This window comes from Scaptodrosophila lebanonensis, unplaced genomic scaffold (assembly GCF_003285725.1).
Source record: "Scaptodrosophila lebanonensis strain 11010-0011.00,11010-0021.00 unplaced genomic scaffold, SlebRS2 tig00001412-arrow-pilon, whole genome shotgun sequence".
Taxonomy (NCBI): Eukaryota; Metazoa; Arthropoda; class Insecta; order Diptera; family Drosophilidae; genus Scaptodrosophila; species Scaptodrosophila lebanonensis.
In genome coordinates this window covers 5,507,244-5,530,844 of record NW_022060739.1, presented here as the reverse complement: position 1 = coordinate 5,530,844, position 23,601 = coordinate 5,507,244, and the positions used below count along the sequence as shown (strand labels likewise).

The window sequence follows — 23,601 nt, the reverse complement described above, 5'->3', positions numbered from 1 at the left end:
AACATTCAAAATTAGCTATATGCGCTAATCAGTAAGTAAAATTGTTAGTATATCTCCCCATCCTATCAACAGAATGGTGTTCATTGATATTATTCCCCGCGTACTCAAAGGATATTAGCACGTATTTTCTTTAAATTTAATAAGCAACAACGTCTTCAACAAAAGCAGCTAGTTAAAAATGTATTTAAAATAATTGATATTTTTATTTCTTAAAGCATTTAGAAAAAAATGTTGCTTTACATAAAAGGCAAGTGATGGTCGTTAAATTATAAAATAAAACGTTTCGTGAGGCTGCCACTCTTTTTAGCATAGCCTACTGTTTCTCGATAGTTCGACGCCGGAAACCCGATGCTTGTGATGCCGATGGATATTTTGGATGAATTCTAAAACACTAGACACAAAAAATTTCTTGAGTTCCTTGACATATTCCATTTCTTTCTAACATTTCAGATAATTTTATGAATTAAAAACTTTAAGCGCTTTGGTCGACAGAAATTTTATCAATTTGGTATTTCAATAAAAGTTTAATGGTAGAACAAATTCGGCAATCATTAATTTCTAACAAGCTCTTAAACAGTAATCTTTTTTAAACTTATAAGTAATTAGATAACAAATCTAACTGATTCGTAAATTTATCAGTATATTCGAAGTGCTTTTAAACTATGGTCAAGTATGATTATTAGCGACTTCCATTATTTACACACAAAATATTGAAGATTATAATTTATTGTTTAATAATAAGAAGAATTGGATTACATCTATTCTCTAGGCGATTTTAAGTCAAAATAATTATATGTACTTGATACATAATCTAACATCTTTTTCAATCCTTGTACAAAGCTTCGTTTTCTATCTTAACATCACATTCGACCATAAGCGGAGAGGTTTCTTCATAGCAACTACCCAAAGTATATTTTCCCCCGTCTGCACAGCGAGCGTAGTTTGCAGCCGGAGCGGGTATCAACCTTGGCATAACGGGCCCAGTTGGGGTGTCTGCATGGATTTCTCGAGGGGTTTTCGCATCTTGGATATCTTCGCGCTTTAAATCCATCAAAATACGACTCGTTTCCAAACGAAATTTTAGGTTACCCATATCCGAGAGTGACTTCAAATGTGGCAGCAAGCTTATTAGGAAATTGTAGTCGGCATCACCTTTGGATGCTGCCTCCGGCAAGAGTGCACCATTCGTGGCAGTGGTCTGAGCAGTGTTCAATGGTTCGTCATTCGGCGACAAGGACTTACTCTTTCGCCCACGTTTTGGTGGGGGTGGCCTGTCTGCGGCAATGTATGACGTCTCAATTCCTGATGTATTAGGAACTGTATTAACTGTCGAATTCATGTCCATTTCGAGGCGTTTCTTGATGGACGCCATTTCCACCTCTGCATTTCGCGGCGAACCGCGTTGAAATATGTCGTCCATAACATCGAAGGCAAGTGAATCATCACTTTGTACATCCACAATAAAATCATCTATAAATTCCGTATGCGTTGTATCAAGTTGAAATGCTTGCACGGGAAACTGAACCAAATTCTCCGGGTCAAAAATTCGGCGCAAAAACTCCAGAGCGCGGAAGTAGGGCCAGTTCGACGTATCCATACGACCTCTTTGTATTTTTCGTATTTCATTGCGATAGCAATCACGCAAGCTTTTGAAACGTTTCCGGCATGCAGTAACTGCGATAATTTAATACATGTATATTATTTTCACCCTGGTGACAACAAACATGAAATTGTTGGCTTACCGTCCATGTTCATGATGTCTGCAACTTCTTGCCATTGCAACCCACATATGTCCTTGCGGCTTGTCATTGAAATTTGTGTGTCCCACAGAGCCTGTCGCTTAAAGACTTCGGCTATCAGTTGAAAATTATCTATTCTGTTGTCCATAGTGTTACCACGAGATACGCGTGCAAAGTTATTTTGTTGGCGTGTTAGCAAAAGCATCTACAACTGGCAAGGCTGCGGCTGCCCAATAAACAAGCTTCTGCGTTGCAAGCGAACGTACGCTTACTGCAAATACGCCAAGTCAGCGAACAAAGTATAAGTAAGATATTCCGCACCCCCTCCTGTACACTTTTCCGATTAATTCCGCGTGAAAAAAAGTGCTTGCGCTAGGTTACCCACGCAACTTGCGACACAAAAACGCGACGCGGCAGTTGCGTGAGAGCGATAAGTAATCATATGTGCGAAACGGTGAGAATGAAACAAGGCGCAGCTGTAGCGAACATGGAGGATTTGTACATCGTGCAAATTAAGCCGGCAACTAAATAATTTCTACATTTTTACATTCTAGTTCAATTGATTGAATTGGTTCAGATTTGGTAGTTCGTTTGGAACTCATTATAAAGAAGGTCATTGAATAACTCGTTCTTTTTGATCATTTTAGTCATGAACAAATTACAAAAATATCATGAAATATAGGGATTTGGTAAGCCAAGTATTCACTATTAAATAAATTTTATCGATATACAAAATGATCACACAATATTCTACCAAAAAATTAAAATGAATGTATTCGATTAAAAAAATGTCAGCTGCGGAATGAATAAAACAATATTTTACAACAAATATGTGAAAAATCAACATTAAAGAAACAAAAATGAAACCTAATCAATGGAGTAAAATAAAAAGAATCTTTTTGCAGTCTATTAATAACAATTCTAGATAAAACCCACTAATTGTTTGCTGCTAATCAGCAAATAACACTTCAGCTGTATAATAATACCAATGTAATAGATATTAAATTTATTAAAAATTCCTATTTTAAAACTAAATCAAAATAGAAGAAAGAAGAAGATTCAAGATATGAAAGAGTTTTGCTAAAACGTTGGAATTTAATTTTCTTGTTAAATGTAATCTGGTCAAAATTTCTTTTTCAAAAACAAAACAAGTAAAAAAGCTAAAGTCGGGTGTCCCGACTTTGAAATACTCTGTACATATTTTTACAATAATTATAGAAAATAAAAAAAAATTAGGAAAATTAAAAAAAAAAATTTTGATCGATTTTACCTTTCTCGGTATTCGAACTCACGTAAAGGGTGTATAATTGCACATTTAAATAACAATTGCGTCTGTGTGAGTGTATGTATGCCTATGGGCATCTATTCGTGTCTGTGTAAACATGCATCAACAGCCGCGGGCAGCGCTTGAGCAGCGCTGCAGCAGCAAATATATTTATGGCTATTACTTCTTGTTAAATCGGTCTATCATAGTGAAACTTGGCACACGGACACATAATAACCAACTGGGGGTATTTCCAATTTCGAAATTCCAAGAATTACGGTAGTTAGTGAAAATCGCGATTTGAATGGGAGAGGGGGGAGGGAAGGAAATTCCAAAATATACATTTTCTGCGTATTCACATAAGGCATCTAGTGTTCCTAGGTCTTATAGCCTCCGAGATATAGGCGATTATACGAATGGAAAATCGGGAAAATAAAAAAAATAAAACAAACTCGTATAGAATACACACATAAGGCATCTTTGTGCAAAATTTGGTGTCTCTATCTTTTATAGTCTCTGAGGTCCAGGTGTTCATACGGGCGGGTAGACAGACAGACAGGGCTAGATCGACTCGTCTTGTCACGCTGATCAAGAATATATATACTTTGTGGGGTATGCCACGCCTCCTTCTGCCTGTTACATTTTTCAGCTCCCGCATACCTAATATATGTACTTCTGTACATTTTATGTACAGAGTATAAATAGCCGTTCTAATGAAATTTTAAAAAATCTGCCCCCGAGCTGATATTGTAATAGTTTGTGTGTCCATATTTTTCGCAGCATGGCTTAATATGGATCAGCTGTGAATCTACGAAAAATTAAAGTCTTAAACAGCATTAGTAATACATTTAAATGACTGCATCTAACGACTTAAACAATTGAATTTTTACTTAGTCTTGTAAGAGGGTCAGACGTGTCTAAAATTTGTTAAAATGATTTTAAATTCGCTGTTTCAATCTCTGAAATTGTGTTTGTCGGATCATAAAAATATGTACATATGTATATATGTATGAGGATGTGTCTGGATATGTATAAAGATAAGGCCAATATATATCGATTTGTATACTTCTTAAATTTTGTGACTACGATTTACATCCATTTTAATTGATTTAGATTTACATCCATTTTATTGTATTTATTCCGTGAGTGATGAATATTATCAGCTAAAGAGACGTTGCCTTAGAGATGACAACAATTGTCGAACATAAGAGCGGAACGCTGTAAATGAAACAACAACTTTATTGAAAGGAGGAGTTGCTAGTCTCCAAGAGGCCGGCTGTTTAAAAATTCCTTGATTTTTCAATAAATTCCATTATTTTCAACAGTTAAAAAAGAAGAATCAAGCAAAAATGTCGCAAAGCGAAGATGCAATGGAAGAGGAGTTGCCGGAAAACACACTGGAGCATTTTGCAGAACTCGAGCAGGTGCTGTCCATGATTGAAAACATAAAGTCCATCGAGGGCAACACATTCGAGAAAGAGTTTGAACAGTACACTGAGGTACTGACACGGTAAGCATGACTCATACCCAACTACGCAATTAAGTACGATATTCATTGCTTGCAGTTACCAAGATCAGCCGCATTTGCTGGACCCACATATGGAGCTGCTGCTATCGCGATTGCTAGGCAAGATTCGACAGGCAGATTTATCAGAGGGGGAGCGACATGCGGCCTTTAAGTATATGTACATCATTAGCAAGGTCCGCACATATAAGGTGTTGGTCAAATGCATGCCTCATGAGCTCAGCGATTTGGAATTCGTATTGGAGCTACTCGAAAAACAAGATCCAAAGGAGTTTGCCAATTGGGAGACGCGATATATGCTGCTACTATGGATGTCCATATTGGTGCTTAATCCCTTTCATATGTCTCGTTTAGATGCCTACGATGCCCAGCCAAATACGGCACCAATGAATGCCACCACCAATTGTGTGCTGAGCAATCATGTAAATACGAAGACACCTAAAATGGAGCGCATCTTCGAGCTATGCAAGCTGTATGCGTCCACCAATGATACCTGCAGCAACATGGCCGCCTATTTGTCAGCCAAATATTTCATACGTGCCGACATCAAGGATTTGTATTTGGAAAGGTTTCTCGATTGGGTCATCGAGCAGCATCAGGCGGATACTCTGAATGTAAAATTTGGCCAACTGGCAGCAGTGGCGGCCATACTGAAGCACGGAAAGCGCGAAGATCTGTTGCCATACGCGGACAAGCTGCTTCAATGGATCGTCTCATGTCAATACAAGGGTGGCAATGACTTTCTGAAGTATAAGAACTACGTAAAGATTGTGCAACGCATCGGGCTCGTACACTTGAAGCCACGCCTAGCAAGCTGGCGCTACAAAAGAGGTGAGTGATTAATAAAGAAAGATTAATAAAAACGAACAACAACTACTGAACATTTCTTACCAGGCACTCGTTCACTGGTTACGAATCTGACTCAGCAGTCAGCCGGCGGAGATCGCTCAGCTGGGGAAGCGGGCGCCACAAATACCGACGAATCAAGCGAGGAAATTGTTGTGCCGGATGCCATCGAGGAGGTGATTGAGGAGCTATTACAGGCTTTACGTAGTGGGGGAAATGACATACGTTGGAGCGCCGCCAAGGGCATCGGACGTGTAACGAACCGTTTGCCCAAGGAGCTGGCTGATGAAGTAATTGGCTCTATTATTGACATTCTTAATCCACTGGAGCCGCACGAGGCATGGCATGGCGCCTGTTTGGCTCTAGCAGAGCTAGCCAAACGCGGCCTTTTGTTACCATATCGTTTGCACGAGCTCGTTCCGCTGCTCATGCAGGCACTTTTCTATGACGAGATGAAGGGATATATGTCTGTGGGTCAACATATTCGCGATGCGGCCTGCTATATGTGCTGGGCATTTGCTCGTGCATATAATCCGGATGACTTAAAGCCGTTTGTGCAGCAGATTTCCTCAGGTCTGCTTATTGTGGCTGTATTCGATCGTGAGGTTAACTGCAGGCGTGCTGCCTCTGCAGCCTTTCAAGAGAGTGTTGGACGTCTGGGGAATTTCCCATTTGGCATTGAAATATCAACCACCACGGACTTTTTTTCGGTGGGCATACGTCAGAACTCATTTTTGAATATCAGCGATTTTATTGCCCAGTACGAGGAATATCGTCAGCCCTTAATCGATCATTTGGTGCAACGCAAAGTTGGCCATTGGGATGCATCTATACGCGAATTGACGGCCAAGGCGTTGCACAAGCTCGCTTTTCGCGCTCCCGATTACATGGCAGCTGTGGTTCTGCCTCAATTATTGGCCAAAACGGACACCATCGACATAAACGCCCGCCATGGCTGTGTGTTGGCCATGGGGGAAATAACCCTGGCCCTGCGAAAGCTAGAAGTCGCGCCCGAGGGTCCTAGAACTTATCTGACCAATCAACGCATTGTCGAGCTTAATGAATTGATAGGCACTTTCCAGAAACGCAACTATTATCGCGGTATGAGCGGCGAGCTAATGAAGTCGTGCACATCAAACTTTATACGTAACTGCAGTTTGGCCAAATTGAGGGTCACACCGGAATGCTTGGGTAAGTCTTATCGTAATAGTAATTGGCTTTCGGGATACTTTAGAAATTTGGCTACTTTCTATAATATTTGAGTTATTTGCTGATTTATATAAAAATTAGGACTTTGGGAAGTTTAATTTATCTTTAAAGAATAAATATTTCTGGGACTAGTTTGGAAAAAGAGTTGTAAAATGAGTACAGATGCAGATATTATGTCGAGACCGACAATGTAAGGCACTTTATGAATTATGTAGCTGTCATAAAAACGACGATTAAGGGTTTTGTGTACCTGATGATAATGAATCCGTCTTTCTGTTCGTCTGTATGAACGCAATAATCTCAGAAAGTATAGTATTTATACAGGTTCTTCTAAATCCAAGAAATGGCAAGTACATGATTGTTTTTCTTGATACAGTCCACTTTTGTATCCGACTAAAAAACTGTTAATAGCTCCCGTTGTCTTAAAATTTGCCCTCTTAATTATGTAATTACATTTCTTAACGATTATATGTCATCATGGTATGTTTTATTTATGCATTTGAAAAAGTACTTAAGTATATTTATGTACTATTACTTTTAATTATTTCTGTTTTTTAGATGAAATAAAATTAAATGTAATCATTTTTGAGTAAAGTTGGGGTTGCAAGTTATTTAAGAGTAGGGCGAATTATATTCTTGTTTATAGATTTTTAACTATTGTTATTGACTTTATCCAGGTATGGAAGCTATAAATATTGTAATAATTGTAAACAAAATTGTTTGCAAAACTAATTTTTCGCTTGACCACATTTTTTACCCCATTTGTGGGTTGAATTTTCAAAAAAAAAAAAATGTGCGATAGTAACAAACAAACAAAAAGTTATCAATACAGAATAATTGGTTTTCATTACAGTCACATGGCAACAAGTCATCGATGCGTGCCTCGGGTCCAAAACGGGCAGCGTGCGTCAATCGGCTGTGGATGCATTCGCAGAGCTAACCGCTACTTACTATTGTGTAGACACACGTCAGCAGGAGAACGAGGCAATAATTCAGTCGTACCTAAGGGGAGCAGACGATAATCTCGAAGAACATATACGTATGGGCTACATTGCGGCGTTAGGTGTTCTGCCCGCCTATATGATTCGTCCACATTTGGAATACATCCTAGACAGTCTTGTGAGGCATTCGTTGACGCCATTGCAGGCAGTTATAGCTGGCGATATAAGACTGCAAAACCATGAAACGGTGCAAACCTATAGATGGAGCGAAGCCCGCACAAAGAGTGTTCAGGCGCTCACTCAAATTGTTAAGACAGTTGGCTATGAGGGGATGAACTCGTTTTCAGAACCCCAACATTTCAAGAAGGTGATTGAGTGTCTACTTAAGGCCATGGACGAATATACGTTGGATAATCGCGGAGACATTGGCGCCTGGGTGCGTGAGGCGGCCATGACTGCCGCCTTCGATATTATAACCAGTTGCCCACACAGTTTGCTGTCGTCTACGCATGTACATCAGATTGTTGTGGGCTTTATGCAGCAAGCAGTGGAGAAAATAGATCGTACACGAGGTCTTGCCGGACGGCTCTGTTGTGAACTAATTCATACTGAGCCCAGAGTTCCACATATAAGGGAGCACACCCGACTGTGTGAAATATTCCCCCTGGACCCCAATTCAGTGCTCTGGCTATTTGCTGATCATACATTCCCATTGTTTTGCGAATTGCTCGCACTACCCGACTATTCAAAGCGTGTGCTACTCGGATTGAGTGCCAGCATTGGCCAGCTTACAGAATCGTTGGTGAGTACGTCGATCTATTGAGTAGATGCTCTTGATTATAACAATTATGTCTATTTCCGCAGATGAAATATGCATCAAATGCATTATTCCAGTTTTTACGTTCCAATGTTGAAATGGTTTCGCGCCTTTGCTCGGAAATTGTAGAGAACTTTCAGGAGAATCTCCTAAATGAACGCGTAACGTATCCAATGCTCACATTCTTGGAGATTCTCATCGCTTCAGGGACTATTGATGAGGTCCTGCAAGATGAAGAAAACCAATTTGCCGAGGACATCTTCCGCTTGTTAAGCCTGGAGGTTAAGGGCTACAAGAAGCTTTACAAAACTGCATCAAGTATTGGAACTTTCTGCCAACTGGTGCAGGTACCACGTCTTACCAAGCGTGTCCTGTCTAAAATGGCCGTGTTTCTGGGTTTGCAGCACGTACATGTGCGTAAAACAGTGGCCACCAAGTTGTATGAATCTTTGGCGTTGCACGATGACGTCACCGACATAGATCCGGAAAATATGGAGCAAATTCTAAACATGTTGTCGGAAAGCGATTGGTCTCAGCCCTTAATACAAGTGCGGCCCTTACGCAACGAACTGTGTAGGCTAATGGGCATAAAGGCACCAACAGCAAATAGTGGGCCTTCGGCAGCCGCCAACCAAGCGATTAACACCCTAGTTGCAGATAAATAACTTATTCGGCAGTATTTAATACTTATAATATAATTATTTGTATTTGCAACCTTATTTTATTCAAATACTAATCTAATTTATTGCCTTTGTATGTCGAAAAATTATCAGTAAATACCGCTGAACAAATTTAAATCGCCCGCACTGTCGTTTCGATAAATATCGGTAGAAGTGCGAGTACCACATGCTGTTTCATTCCACTGTTCCATCACTAGTCTGTTGTAATGTGCCGAAATTGCACGTAAAATGCAAAAGCATTTATGAAAAATAGCATTAAAACGTGAATAAGGATTGATCAGCATTTCTTCGTGTTTCTCCGCGTATATAACGAAATATGTGTGTGTCCAAATCATACGCGCTCTGAAAAATTAATCATTTTAACGTAGGAAACATACATATTTGTAAATAAGACACAATTTTATTCCTTGTTACACAATTTTAAGACAAGAAATCCAATATAATATATTCTTGTTGTTGTTGCTGCACCGTAAATCGAATATGAGCATTTGGAGCGTACGATGCTTGAGTCAAAAATTCAGTCGCCAGGCCTATATTTTAGCCAACTCAAGGAATGTCTTGTCTCCGGCACATCGTCTACCGGTTAATGGTGAGTGCACATTCACATATGCACGTGAGTGTGAGTGTTTGTCTGTTAAGCTTATGTGGGAGACAGCAGCACTCCATTTGAGGTTATGTGTACATGGTATAATTGTATTTTTTTTTAATTTGCAGGAATCAATAGAACGGCACACAACAGTTTATATCAAATGGTAAAAAAGCGCACCCTTGAAGCGCGTACAAAATTACAAGCAAACAAATATCCGAACAATCAAGCATGCATGACAGTCCCCACAACCACAGAGCTCGAAAATGTTGCAACAGCGACGGATTCATGTGAACTCACTATACCTTCCCGCGCCACGCCCAGTTATCATGAATCACAAGCCCAATTCAAAGTGGTACAATTTCCACCCACTCTTCCTTCGCTTCCTTCCATTTCGCTTTTCGTCTTACATTTTTCTGTACTAATCGACATGTTTGCTTATAATGCATTTATTTTATTGTACAGGCCTGCCAGCAGGTTCCTGCAAAGGAGGTGCTGAAATCGTCAGAATGCCGGGAACCTAAAATCGACACCTGCAGACAACCGCCGAAGGATCCCTGCGAGGAGTTCAATCGAAAGCGTCGGGAAGCAGATTTTGGACGTGGCCCGGGTGGACCTTGTGGTGGCGGAGGCGATGGTGGCAAAGGAGAAGACGACTCATTTAAATTGAAGTGCTTACTGGGTATGTTGGCGGCTTTGTTGGCAGGTGGATTGGTAAGTAAAGGGCCATATATTGTAAAACAGAGCCAATAGTGTCCAACACAACGCTCTCGTGTCATAGATAGCGTGGTTGATGACTCGGCGATCAAAAACTGACGAACACAGTGAAGCTGAAGATCAGGAGGCAAGCTTGAAGCGCGCGAAATTATCCGGACTTATTACAAGTAAGTCTTCAAATCTTGAATGGGATAAGGAAAAATCAACACGAAGATTATTATTAATAGTATATTTCTCTTCACACCAGCACCGCGCACTTCTGCCGAGTTGCCACAGCACGTGCCGTATCTGATTATTGGCGGTGGCACTGCTGCGTTCTCGGCATTTAGAGCTATCAAATCGAATGATGCCCGCGCCAAGGTTCTAATGATAAGCAACGAATTCCGCAAGCCATACATGCGTCCGCCGCTCTCAAAAGAGCTGTGGTATACGCCAAACGCCAACGATGATCCCATTAAGGACTATCGCTTCAAACAATGGACGGGCTCCGAGAGAAGGTGAGTTCGGGAATAGCAATAAAATAGCCAAAAAATGCTCTACATTCAATGCTTTGCTCCTTTTGTAGCTTGTACTTTGAGCCCGAGGAGTTTTTCATGGATCCCACCAAGCTGGAGGATAGCGTAAACGGTGGCATAGCCGTCGCTCAAGGTTTCACAGTTAAAAAAGTGGATGCGCAAAAGCGCATTGTGACACTGAACGACGGCTATCAAATCGGTTACGATGAGTGTCTAATTGCGACCGGCTGTTCGCCAAAGAATCTTCCCATGTTCCGTGATGCAGCGCCTAGTGTGCGTGAAAAAATAATGGTCTATCGTACGCCCGACGATTTCGATCGATTGCGTAGATATGCATTGGAGAAGCGCTCCATAACCATTGTCGGCAATGGCTTCATTGGCAGTGAACTGGCCTGCTCCCTCGCGCATTACTCAAAGGAAAATGGTGGTGGCAAAATCTACCAAGTGTTTCAGGAAAAGGCAAACATGTCCAAGGTGCTGCCAAACTATTTAAGTCGCTGGACGATGCAGAAGATGGAATCCCTGGGCGTTTGTGTCATACCCGACGCCACGATACGGGCGGCATCACGCGATGAATCAAATATTAAGCTGGAACTTAATAATGGCATGACACTCATGTCCGATATTGTGGTGGTTTGTGTGGGCTGCTCGCCCAATACCACAATTGCCTCGTCTTCCGGCTTGGAAGTGGATCGCAGTCTTGGTGGTTTTGTGGTAAATGCCGAGCTGGAAGCGAGAAGAAATTTGTATGTAGCTGGCGATGCCTCCTGTTTCTACGATCCTCTTTTGGGCCGAAGAAGAGTTGAGCACCATGATCATTCAGTGGTCTCGGGTCGACTGGCAGGCGAAAATATGACAGGAGCGAGTAAGCCCTCAAGTGCAGTAAAAATTCTCATAATAAAACATTTGTTTGTTGGTCCAGTTAAGAGAGTTTTTACTGTAGCAGCTCAAAGCTGTATTTAAATTAAAATATGTAAGTACTAATGTACTTTTACCTTTTCAGAAAAGCCGTATACACATCAGAGCATGTTTTGGTCCGATTTAGGTCCAGAAATCGGCTACGAAGGCATCGGCTTGGTAGACTCTTCCCTGCCAACCGTTGGAGTCTTTGCATTACCCTCGGAAGCTGATCGTCATGCCGATAATCTGACAGAGAAGCGAAGTCAAGAGGACCCTTATCCCAATGATGGTGCTGATGGTGATATATACAGCTCGGATGGAGAACCTATCAAATGTGATCCCGACGATGAACCCCATTACGGCAAAGGTGTCATATTCTATCTCAAGAATGACAAAATTGTCGGCATACTCTTGTGGAACTTATTCAATAGAATAGGACTAGCACGTACGATTATCAATCAGAACAAGAAATACGAAGATCTCAACGAGGTCGCAAAGCTCTTTGAAATTCATGCGTAGAACAAAAGACCAAACTATGACATTATCAGTCTTGAGTACCGGGAAAAACGTCTGCTGCCACCGCCCTGCACCCCCGTCGATGCTATTCCTATGCAATTTATCTTGTATATATATACTTGTATGTGACCAGAGCAAAGAGCACAATGCAACAGAAATTTAGTGTTATTATATATTGGAATAAAATGTTTTGTAGTCAAAAATTTATACACAAATTTCATGTTATCTGTAGGCGGCGCAGACATGTAGACGAATGTTGATTTATTATTTGTACAAATAAATTTATAAAATTACATAAGACAATCACATCCGAATTTGGTCTTTCTGCACATATGTATGTAAGCTACGATCATAAAAGTTTTGATCCATTTGCTACAGAGTTGCAGCTGTCTGGGATTCCTTATTTACCTGAGCCAGCAAGAACCTATTAGGTGGGCTTAACTGCCAATAGGTAGGTCCTGATCCAGGTAGGCTGACAGGTAAACAATAGTTTTGACTGAAATTGTCTTAAAAGCAGTCGACGTGCTTGCTTTAGCTTACAGTGTATACCCAGTCCTAGTTGCATCAACAACATGAAGTGTTATATGGAGTCGACCATTGCGTTACCAAAATATCCACAAAATTCCTCCACGCCAGAATCATTGGGTAAGTTTCGTTAATAGCATAGAAAAATACGGGGAAAATATAAAAATATGATCATTCTCAAGGCCTACTGCTTCTGATTTATAAATGCTACACAATTTTACTGACAACTGGTAATAAATTCATAATATCATATAACCCCAAGTATTCTTTTAAGTGATATCTTCACTTTGATGTTCTAAGTTGTTTATAGATATTGGTAATGATACGAATAGATTCAAAATTTGTAAAGCCATTATTAAAATCACATCTTACAGAAAGCAATTAAATGTGGGGTTTATTAAAACCGAAAAAATGAAAAGTAATGAAAAGCAAAGGTTAAAAATGTAAAATCTAAAGTAAAGAAACGGAAATTCTAATTTTTTAAAAATCCAATAATGGTATTGGTTAACAATGTTTCAGACTTATTCTAAAGACGAATAAGCAAATGGATTTTTGATAGATCTATGTGTCAAAATTATTTACCAACTTACAGACATATAGTAGAAGTACAGCTTAGTCAGATATTTTTAGTTATAGGCGGCTCTTTTAGGCAAGACTGGTATTAGATGATAAGTGAGAAACACTTTAAACTGTTACTTGATTTCCTATTTGATTAAAATTCAAAAGAATTTATACATCTTAATGCTTTTCTATAAATCTACTAAAAATGTGTTATACAGCTCAGTCAATTCTGTTTAAATATAGGTGGTTTTATAGATTGGATAATTAGATTATGAAGGGCTTAAATGTGTAGCCCAAGAAAAAGGTGGAACAATTTTTTGTTTTCTCATTATTATATTCGATAAGAAATGAAAGGTCGTTTTATAGAATTCTATCCAAAGCCTTATAGACACTATTTGCAATTCGGCTAAGACATATCGAAGAGAAAAACCAGGAAATACTATAAATTTAAAACTTGTATTAAGAAATTTAAATGGCCTTTTAATAGCCTTTAAATGTAGGACAGTTTAGTTACAACGTTTTAGATATAGGCCCCTGATGTTATTCCTGAAATAAATTAAAGAGTTCTCGCCTAACTAGAGGGAATATTATAAAACCTATATTAGAGAATATTATCCCAAACATCATTAAATCTTTCTTATTCCTAACTAGAGGTGACATTATAAAACCTATATTAGAGAAAAGTATCCCATCATCCACATCATTGAATCTTCTTTATTCCTACAGCAAAAACAATTGGCGAACACTCAGCTATGGAATTGGAAGCCGCCGCGGCGCTTCTTATGCTTCGCTACCAATATGAGTTGGTGGGTATTCAGGGCTTATGCAGCGGTTCGTCGCTTCCAAGGCCCCCAACTCCGCCACCTCCCCAGACCATGCTGCAACAACTCGCCAGTGTGGCTGCCGATAAATGCACGCCCAAGGATCAGGTGGTGCGCGGCACTGTCTCTGCATCCGCACAGCCGCTGAAGAAGCGAAGCGTGCCGCCGCATCTTCTGAGACGCTCCCTGACGCCCGCCAAGTCCCAAAACAGCCACAACATCTCTAGTGGCAGTGGTGGTATTCAGAAGACGAAGATGAAGACAGCCACGCCCAATCGCCAACGCAACTGTACGAAGGCGCTGCTTAAGTCCTGTCGCAATATGATACGAGAATTTCTGGACAATCAGGAACTGGTGTGAGGAAGAGATGAAAGACGACAATCGAAGTTATATGTGTACTTCATTTTGATTTCATTTATTTATTGCATAAATTTGTATATATATATTATTTTTTTTATACATATCATTATGTATTATTGAAAGTTTTCAATGGAAGAACAGGTATTGTGGCGACACTAAAGTGCTAATTATTAGCTATTGGCGGTGTTTAAACTTAGGGCGTACAAAAACAAACAAATTATGCTTACAAGTACTGCTAATTAAATGTTGTGTTTGTGTGTGTGTGTTGGTGTGTATGAATATGCAAGTATGTATGTGAGTCTACATAATAATAAAGTGCTTTAAAAACGTACAACACACAACAACACAAGAAATGTAATAATGCCTTGCCATTATGCTGATAATTGTTGCAGTTGCTTAGATCAAAAGGCTTGTTTAAGAACTAAAAATTTAGTGTTTAATGCTTAAATGAACACAATTCGCTGTGTTTGTTTACATGTTTTTTTTTTTTTATTATTATTATTAACATCTACATAATTGCCAACTTAATGTTTGATTTAAAAAATCTTAAGCTAGTTATTTGTATACAGACATGTTTGTAAACCTAAGATAAGAAAATCAAGTTGGAAATTCAAGTTCACATTTCAATTAAAAAAACTAAAAATGATTGGAAGCCAATTTGTGTAATGCCTTAATTGTATTATTTATAGATACATAGATGTATTTTTTTATGCATATAGCTAGGGCGCTCGATTGAAATTAAATTTTGAAAGCTCTCAGTTGGCGATACGAAGCCGATATAACTTGGCCAGCAAAGCTGTTGCACAGCTTTTTAATTGCTGTATTTTTTTTTTTTATATATTTTTCTCCTCTTTTTCTTAATGTTATTGTTGCTGTTGTTGCCGATTACAATTCTCGTTATCATAATTATTATTATTTTGCTTCATTATCACAATTTAATTAATTTGAAATTGAATTTAAGAGCTGAAAGTCTGCAACAACTTGCTTTTTCAATCCCTTCCTCCTTCTCCACTACTCTTCTTGTATATAAATCAACAATTTGTTTGTTTATTTTGTTTTTGTTTTTAATGCTGACTGCACAACAATTCAATTTTATCATATTTATATGTATGTATGTATGTATCGCATTTGTGTATAGATTTATGCAGGCTGTAGATTTCTTTTGTTTAATTTTGCATTTCTTCATAATTCGCTTATCAATTTTTTCCATAGACTGAAACCATTGTTGAGGCAACACTGTAAAGCTCAAAGGTGACAACACTTATAGACTAAGATTTAAACATATGATTGTGTGTGTGTGTGTGTGTGAGGGGCTGTGTAGGGGTTGCGTGGGTGTGTGTGTAGGTATGTTCCGTTCACTAAAACTTGATAATAAATGTAACTATTATGTATGTATTTATGTAATAATTAATTAATGTAGAAAAATTGGCACATAACGCTCTAAACTTCGAAGGCCCGCCGTTCAAACAAAAAACTACTTACATATGTAACAGAATATAAAAATGCTTCTATGTGTATGCGTGTTGTGTATTGTGTGTGTGTGTGTTTATTACACGTTCTGTGCTTATTTGGTTTGAAGTTACTTGATGTTGTTGGAAGCCTAACTTTCATTGTAAACGAAAATGTCATCTGTAGGAAACTTGCAGATTGGATGGAACTGTCATTCCAGTGTATGGAACTTTTTCCCTTTCCAGTGTTTCCTAAGCAACTTTCTACTGGGAAACAAGTCAGCTAATTCGGCAAGGAATAAAAGAGTTGGGATGGATGGGAATGTTATTCCAGTGAACACATTTTTTTTATATTTCACTTTCCAGGGTAATTTCCAGCGGAAATATGGAATTTTTCGCAATGGATATGAATGTCATTTTAGTGGATAGCATTTTTTTACTGTTCTAACTTTCCAGTTTTTCCAGTGGAAACATCGCATCTATCGCACTACTTTTATTTTAGCGAATATCATTTTTTAGTGAGCTCACTTTCCCGTGGATATATAACATTTATCGTATTACAAGAGCAAAAGAGAATTTTACGTTACAAATGGAATTTCGATGCTGGTGGATAGACATTTTTTTAATGGTTGCAATTTCCAGTAAATGCCTAGCTTTTGCAGTGGAAATATAGTGTGGACACAATTTCAGTAGTTGGTTATATTTTTAGCTATTTGCTTGGCTAATTTGAATTTAGTTCTACTTCTAAGCCATGTAGAGTTTATAAAAGCAAAGAAATCAAAGCAAATATTGTATTGCAGATTCCAAATCCTAATTTGAAAACTAACTGTGATCCTAACTTGCAACTAACTCTTTTCATTAACGGCCTGAATGTGGGCTTGAAGTCTGGTTTGGAATTGATTGCCCATCATTATCATCAAGTAACAACATCTGGTTAACTATAAGTTACATTTTCACTGAATCGCACAGAACCTGCCACTCTAGATATATCCATATATGTATATTGTATGTTTGTGTGTGTGCATGTTTTTATATTATAGATAACTTAATTGCAACTATTTGTTTAATATAAATATTTACTGTATAAAATATATGTGTACACATATGTATGTATATATGTATGTTTTTTCCATAATTCATATTGAACGTTTGATGGCAACGTCACATGCTTCGACACACACACACACAAACACCTACAGAAAGCTATGCGCGTGTGTGTGTGTGTGTGCGAGGGGCTATGTGTGTGTGGGTGTGTGTATATTTACAAAAGGCATTCTGCGTATGTGTGAGTGCTGTGGTCCCATTAAGAATTTGTTGCTTCTCTGCAGCCACGTGCGATTCTGCTCAGGTAATTTGTTTTTGTTGGATTCCGCGAGTCGATTCTCTAATTACAAATTTCTCATTTCATTTGCACGCTGATTGTCATCTTGGACGATGTGGACGCTTCACTGGTGCATGGAACGAAAACTGGACGCGTCCTCAGCTCCATTGCAATCGCTGTCCATGGGAACGGGCGCATTGCTCGACTGCTGCGGCGTCTCTGCGTCCATCGGCTTCGGCGAACGATGTCCCATTGGGGGCTGTTGTAAGTCCAATGCCTCATGCTTCGGCGAATGCTGTTCCGTGTTGTGCGTAGGCGTCGTAGCTGGGGAGCTGTGTTCGTTATAGCGTATCAGCTTGATGGTAGTCAGGCCATCCGCATTGCGTATCAGTCTGATGGAGAGAGAGAGAGAGAGAGAGAGAGGGGGGGAAATTATGATTAGTTGAATATACAAGGAAAACGAAATTAATATAGTATTCCCTATGTATATGTATATTCAGAGAGCAATATGGAGACTAGGAGCTAGTGTTTTGCTTTAAGTTTGCGATTCCGACATACAACTCCAAGATTTTTTATTCTTCTATAGATGCAGATGCCACTTTCTTAAATCGTAATCTCACTCCATAGATTATAGATAAATTGTAAACAGTTCTGATGATGCACAATATATATTTCTTTAGTTGCTAGTCTAGCCTGTTGTTTCACAACTTTTTCCCCCGCTCTCATCTTCTTAAATTGCATCTATTTTGTATAGAGTGGTGTTACTTACGGATAGCAGTCCTCGTTATTGCTCGGATTGCTGCTGTTTGTTAGCGTGGGCGTGCTGGCGTAGCTTTTGCGTTCGCTGCCGCTCACACTCAGATCGGTTGGCTTCAGGTCCTCGCCGGCACTATCGTGTCCGTTGCTGCTGCTGCCGGCGCCATTCTCCAGCTTCAGCGGATGGAATTGAAACTTATCGCTGGGCGCCGAGCCGTTGAGCATGCTGGCTGGCGAATTGGGCGATGGGGTTGCGGCCGCAACGGCGGCTGCATTTGCGGACAGATAATGGAACGCGCCATTGATGGCATGCATGAAGAGCGGCGACGTGGGTGGTGGTCCGTAGGCGGCAGCAGCAGCTGCTGCGACGGCGGCCACAGCGGGCAGGCTCATGGGATGATTGTCGTTGGGGTTGGGGCCAACACGTTGGCCATTGCGAGAGGCGGGTCGCTGTGGGGATTGCTGCAGGAGCTGCTGATGTTGCTGTTGCTGGTGTTGTTGCTGCTGCTGCTGTTGTTGCTGGGCGCTCGTGGGCAATGGCCAGTTGTTGGCATTTCCATTGCTGCCGTTCGTCTGTTGGTTACCCGCGGGCAACGCGGCGGGCGAACAAACGGCATTGGGCGCTGCTTGATTGTTGCCTCCAGCTGGCGTCGATTGCCGCAACAGCGATATATTCTTAATGTTCTTCAGCTCGGTCGGATTGCGCAAGAACTGATAGCAATGGCGCTCGCCCTGCACCTTCCGCAATATATTGACGCGATAATAGTAGCGTAGAGCCCGCGACATCTTGTCGTAGTTCATCGACAAATGATTCTTCTGTATGCCCCACAGTTTGGCCAAGCCGGCGGGATCGACGATCTTGAAGACACCAGTGTCGCGGCATTTCCAAGCAATGAGATCGCTGTACTTCTGATTGCGATCGTTTAGCAATTGCTGCAGAAAGTCCCACAATAGGCGGCCATCTGAAAATACAAATATAGGGATTATGATTAGGTGGATTATTATTAAAAATAGAACTTCAATTTACAATTATCTGTGTTTAGATAATATCATTTAAAGTCAAAGCAATCGAAGGACGACAAATGAATCGTTAATTCTACCCTGAATAGTGTCACCAGTTTCTTTGATTATTCTCTGAATTAAGAGCCCACATCGGGAAGTTAAAGGGTAACTTAAGTCAAGCCTTTGATATTTTTTTGTCGCAGCATATGAGGGACTTGTCTGATCTAGTTTGTATAAGTACTTTTCTCAATTTAGAACACACATCGGATAGTATCGGATAGAGGGGTTCAAGAGACTAACATCTCACATAATTCATCTTTAATATATTCCTATGCACTTAAAAGTTTTGAAAAACTCAGGTAATTAATCGGAACTAGCTCTTTTATGGCAACCACTCAATTTAATTAATTAATATTCATTCTCTACTCACTTGTATTGGGCTCCGAGTTCTCGGGAAAGAACTCACGCTTCACCTTGTACATGTAGCTGGGCGTGGTGGGGGCGGAAATCGAACCACCGCCGGCTGCAAGCGGTCCACCAGCATTGTCCAGCGTCAGCTTTTGTGGCTGCTGTTGTTGCTGTTGCTGTTGTTGTTGCTGCTGCTGTTGTTGTTGTTGCTGCTGGGACCATGAATTCACAAAGCTATTCGTCAGCTGTTGCGTCCAATTGGGTTTCATTTCCTTTAGTATGGGTGTGGTTGGGGGACTGGCCGTGCCGTAGGCCAGTTGGGCTGAGGGCAGCGCATTGTTGGCTTTGCTGCTGCTTCCCGGTTCCGAGTATTCTTCCTCCGAATCCGAATGATTGCTGCTGGTGCCACTAATGCCCTTCATCGGCATGCCAAAAGCATTGCCTTGGGCGGCCAGAACCGCTGCTGCCGTGGCAGCCGCTGTGGTGGACCCATTGCTTGCTGTGCTGCTGTTGCTGCTGCCACTGCCACTGCCGCTGCCAGAGACGCCTGCTGTGTTGCTGCCGCTGTTGTTGCTGCTTGAGGCCATGCCATTGGCATTCGCACTCGCTGTTGCTGCAGCCGTGGCGGCTGCGTTGGCACCTCCTCCGCCGCCTCCTCCATTCTGATATGGCCCCTGGGGCGGACTGCTGGCCTGTGAATCGACCGATGGTGGCGGACTCAGCGTCACCGAATTCGGCGCCATGAAATGGTGGCCCATGTGCTGCGCTGTGCTGTGAAACGGACTCTCGGGTGGCGCGTTAAGTGGTGGCCAGGTGGGCGTGGGCGGGTGACTGTGCGGTGAGAGCGGGTAGCGACTTGTGGGCGTCACAGGACTGTTGGGCAGATGCCATTGCATCATGTGCGACTCGATGATGAGCATCTGAAGCACATTGTGCAGCACATCGCCGGCGCCGGGACAGCGATGGCCGAAGTCGGCGCGTGTGAGGAGACACAGCGCCTTGCCATTCATCTGGAAGAGATCAAAGTCGAGCTTGGGAAGATCAAATTCGCGCACACAAAAGCGCAAAAATACGAGCACATCTTCACGGCTCCAGAGACGTGGATCGGATGGCAGCGAGGGGGGTAGCTGTGTCTTAAGCTCCGCCAACTGACTGGAGGGCGCCGGGGGGCAACGCCAGAGCATATCGCTCCAGATGCCGGGATTTAGCGGATTCAGTGATAACTGTACTGGAAGCATTTTCATTTTGGACATGCAACACACTCAGTGGTTAAGAACTATCCCAGTTCCTATTCTTGTTCTTCTAATTGTAGACAGTGCAGCCACAAAGATTGTTGTGCCAATCTGTAAGAAAGAGAGAGAGGGAATGGAATGTGAAATTAGTCAAAAATACACAAAAATAGTATTGCAAAGGAAAGGATTTGCCGTTAAAATCGACACACTTCCGCCATTAAATAGCTAAGCACAAACATCACCATACCCAGCGAATTGGACGATATGTAGGACAGAACGACTGGCCAGCCAGACGCACCGAACCGGACCGGGCCGGCACACTCAGACAGACAGCATTCGCATTCCAACAAAATCAGATTTCTTTATAATCGTCGGCGAGCGTCGCGAAATAAACAAATAATCTGAGACCGAGCGGGCCGAACCAAACGCATCCGAGCACAACTTGGCGCAAACTGCGCGCCTGTCTGCGATCGTCTTGCGAGAGACATAGGGAGCGACAGGGAGCGCAAGAGAGAGGAAGAGCACGCAAAAACGATGACTCAGTTAAAAAGTAGCGTGTGCGCGCTCTCAAAACACACCCCCGCAGCGCGTCGTCTGCGCTCAGCCAGCCATCGAGTGGAGCAAAAACAAAAACAAAATTAAAAGATCAAGCAGACGGTGGCAGGTCAGAGAATAAATTTTTCCATTTCTCGGTGAAGACTACTTAAGTATTTAAGTTCGCACGAATGATGCTGCAAAATCTTAGAAAGAGAACAAAATTAAAAATTCATCGTTTTTGAAAATACACATGAATGCATATGTTCTTAGAACGTGAAGAATCTTAAAGCCAATTAGAAAATCAATTAGAGTAGCACAAACAATTGAAACAAATTGGAAATTTGATCTGTTAAGTATGTACTTATTAAACATTTTTATTTTTTAACTGAATGTCTCTTTCCTTCTCCTGATTTACTGTCTATTTATTTTTTTCTTGACTTTCCTGACTACCTTTGACTGTAGGTAAATGAAAACAAAGATAATTGTGTTCTTTTTTGTTAAGAATTTTAGGAAAGTTTTGAATGGAGCCAACACTAAGTTCCGTTTGATAAAAGTATTATTGTTTTTTTTTTATTATTACGGTGTCTGCTAATAAAAGTTCATACAATTTTATCGTTTGATAAGATATGAGAAATCAACTAACCATGTTTTGCAGTTTATAAATAAAACACAACTGAATGACACAATTCGTTTATGTGGAAAGCTTTTAAATCATAAACTTTAGGATATGCGTATGTATCTATATCTCTTATCTTTTCACTTGTAATATAGATTTTTAAACACCTGTTAAGATTCTATAAAGATATTGATGTTTTTTTTAAACATTTTTTAAAATGTTTTTTAACCCTTCGATTTTCTGAAAGAAGAAACGCAGATTGTATAGCTTCTGAAGATTACAGTTCTATTTTCAATGATGGGTTTTTAATGTGCAATAATGGCTGGGTGGGGGCGCCATTATGAATGTGTTTTTCAGCTCATTTCCATTATTATTCCCATTGGGCACGTAAATTCGACTTTTTAATTGTAAAAATTTCTCAATATGTTAATTTCCATAAATGTCTGCGTCGGCGTCTCAGTCGCAGTACACTTTTTGCTTACGCTATTCCGGATGTATACAAAGTAAACACACACACACGCACACACAATCGGAGAGGCAGCAGAAATAACAACAACAACAACAAAATGCATATACAAATCGACATCACATGGGAAGCCCACCACATACAAACATACAAACACATACTAACATACATGTATACATAGATATGTACATACATACGATATATGTATCTTTGGCATGATCGTTCGTTGCAAGATTTCAACATAGGCAGGCAAACGAATGTATTGATGCCGCTGGGCAAAGCAAATCTTTAGTAGATAGAGGTTGGCGGGGGCGCAGCGTTTTAAGCGACAGCGTTGACGACGACGACGACGACAACGCTTTACGAAACTTAAAAGCCGTGCCCATTGCCCAGTCAGGCAGCTCGCCCTCCTTGCCTTTAAACTTTGCGTGCACAAGACGCTGGAGACGGCGACAGCAAACGGAAGTGCACATTCCAAACACAAAACCCGTTTGCAAAGCAACAACAACGAGGGAGAAAGACGTGGGGCTGCCTGATGCTGCTGACGATGATGATGCTGTTGCACCAGCAACAAATAAATCCGCCAGTGGGTAAAGAGAGCAGGCGAACAGCTGAAGAAGAAGCAGCACTAACACCAACAGTCAGGCACCCTGTATTGCTACACATTTGGCATGCCAGGCTCTCGCACACACACATGTATATACTCACACATGTTTGCATTTAAAATTTATCTGATCTTGCCCTCTCACAAGAAACTTCCTCATTCTCCGGGAAGCATTTCAACAAGTGAGAAGAAAGAGTGTGCGTGCATGTCTGTGTGTGTGTGTGTGCGTGTGTGTGTGGAAGCGAGCTAGCTAGAGCTGCTGCCTGGCAAGAGAGTGAACATAAATTACTGGGCTGCTATGGGATGGAGTTGAGTCTTGGCTGTGTGACGACGACGATGCAGAGGTAACAGAGCAAGAGCAGCGCAGTGCTGGTCCGTCCGTCGCCGCTGTTGTTGTATTCTTATTATACCCTACACCCAAAGGGTAAAAAACGTATATTAGTTTTAAGCCAACATATGCAACAGGCAATAAAATGCTAACACAAACTTCTAATATTTGAAATTTCGAAAACCCGTTACCTCTTTCCACCTCCAAATTCTCAAGACTGGGCACATAAAGCATAGTGATTAAGGTGCTTTATTGAGTATAGGGTATTTCACTGTCAGAGTTGCTGGACTGCAATGTTCTCTCTGGCTGTTGTTGTTGATGACGCTGGCGCACTATATGATATGAATATTTCATTATGTAT

The 23,601-nt window shown here is 40.9% G+C and overlaps 5 protein-coding genes across 6 annotated transcripts in view; 3 read left to right on the top strand and 2 right to left on the bottom strand.

The window, feature by feature from the left end:
• Nucleotides 1-480: 480 nt before the first annotated feature.
• On the bottom strand, nt 481-2,237 carry LOC115631562. The gene is made up of 2 exons (XM_030528353.1): nt 1,743-2,237; nt 481-1,674 (listed from the first exon to the last, which is right to left on the bottom strand). Exons 1-2 carry the CDS (start codon nt 1,942-1,944, stop codon nt 824-826), a joined length of 1,053 nt encoding a protein of 350 aa, XP_030384213.1. The 5' UTR covers nt 1,945-2,237; the 3' UTR covers nt 481-823.
• Nucleotides 2,238-4,247: 2,010 nt separating this feature from the next.
• On the top strand, nt 4,248-9,138 carry LOC115631743 (tubulin-specific chaperone D). The gene is made up of 5 exons (XM_030528582.1): nt 4,248-4,513; nt 4,569-5,359; nt 5,423-6,565; nt 7,437-8,326; nt 8,389-9,138. Exons 1-5 carry the CDS (start codon nt 4,353-4,355, stop codon nt 9,004-9,006), a joined length of 3,603 nt encoding a protein of 1,200 aa, XP_030384442.1. The 5' UTR covers nt 4,248-4,352; the 3' UTR covers nt 9,007-9,138.
• Nucleotides 9,139-9,249: 111 nt separating this feature from the next.
• LOC115630992 (putative apoptosis-inducing factor 1, mitochondrial) lies at nt 9,250-12,462 on the top strand. 2 transcript variants are annotated; one of them, XM_030527583.1, is made up of 7 exons: nt 9,250-9,610; nt 9,736-9,773; nt 10,073-10,321; nt 10,389-10,491; nt 10,572-10,821; nt 10,890-11,704; nt 11,843-12,462. In XM_030527583.1, the coding sequence occupies exons 1-7, from the start codon at nt 9,502-9,504 to the stop codon at nt 12,256-12,258; spliced, it is 1,980 nt and encodes a 659-aa protein (XP_030383443.1). In that variant the 5' UTR covers nt 9,250-9,501; the 3' UTR covers nt 12,259-12,462. The 2 variants fall into 2 exon arrangements, with proteins under 2 accessions (XP_030383443.1, XP_030383442.1); XM_030527582.1 differs by having other exon boundaries at nt 9,736-9,962.
• Nucleotides 12,463-13,445: 983 nt separating this feature from the next.
• LOC115631265 lies at nt 13,446-14,621 on the top strand. The gene is made up of 2 exons (XM_030527977.1): nt 13,446-13,452; nt 14,068-14,621. The coding sequence occupies exons 1-2, from the start codon at nt 13,446-13,448 to the stop codon at nt 14,520-14,522; spliced, it is 462 nt and encodes a 153-aa protein (XP_030383837.1). The 3' UTR covers nt 14,523-14,621.
• The window catches only part of LOC115631398 (ets DNA-binding protein pokkuri), a 35,023-nt gene continuing 25,971 nt past the window's right edge, over nt 14,550-23,601 (bottom strand). The window contains exons 2-5 of the mRNA XM_030528121.1: nt 20,062-20,800; nt 19,480-20,007; nt 18,061-19,009; nt 14,550-17,683 (exon numbers count right to left, since the gene is read on the bottom strand). Coding sequence (XP_030383981.1) covers nt 17,416-17,683; nt 18,061-19,009; nt 19,480-20,007; nt 20,062-20,710 — 2,394 coding nt within the window. The 5' untranslated portion in view covers nt 20,711-20,800 and the 3' untranslated portion in view covers nt 14,550-17,415. The remainder of the gene's footprint in view (nt 17,684-18,060; nt 19,010-19,479; nt 20,008-20,061; nt 20,801-23,601) is intronic.

Coding starts and splice junctions, on each gene's coding strand:
- LOC115631562 (XM_030528353.1), bottom strand. CDS start 1,944: ATGCTTTTGCTAACACGCCAACAAAATAACTTTGCACGCGTATCTCGT. Junction 1,675..1,742: donor AGACATCATGAACATGGACG/GTAAGCCAACAA, acceptor AAATTATCGCAG/TTACTGCATGCCGGAAACGT.
- LOC115631743 (XM_030528582.1), top strand. CDS start 4,353: ATGTCGCAAAGCGAAGATGCAATGGAAGAGGAGTTGCCGGAAAACACA. Junction 4,514..4,568: donor TACACTGAGGTACTGACACG/GTAAGCATGACT, acceptor CATTGCTTGCAG/TTACCAAGATCAGCCGCATT. Junction 5,360..5,422: donor AAGCTGGCGCTACAAAAGAG/GTGAGTGATTAA, acceptor ATTTCTTACCAG/GCACTCGTTCACTGGTTACG.
- LOC115630992 (XM_030527582.1), top strand. CDS start 9,502: ATGAGCATTTGGAGCGTACGATGCTTGAGTCAAAAATTCAGTCGCCAG. Junction 9,963..10,072: donor CACAAGCCCAATTCAAAGTG/GTACAATTTCCA, acceptor TTTATTGTACAG/GCCTGCCAGCAGGTTCCTGC. Junction 10,492..10,571: donor ATTATCCGGACTTATTACAA/GTAAGTCTTCAA, acceptor TCTTCACACCAG/CACCGCGCACTTCTGCCGAG.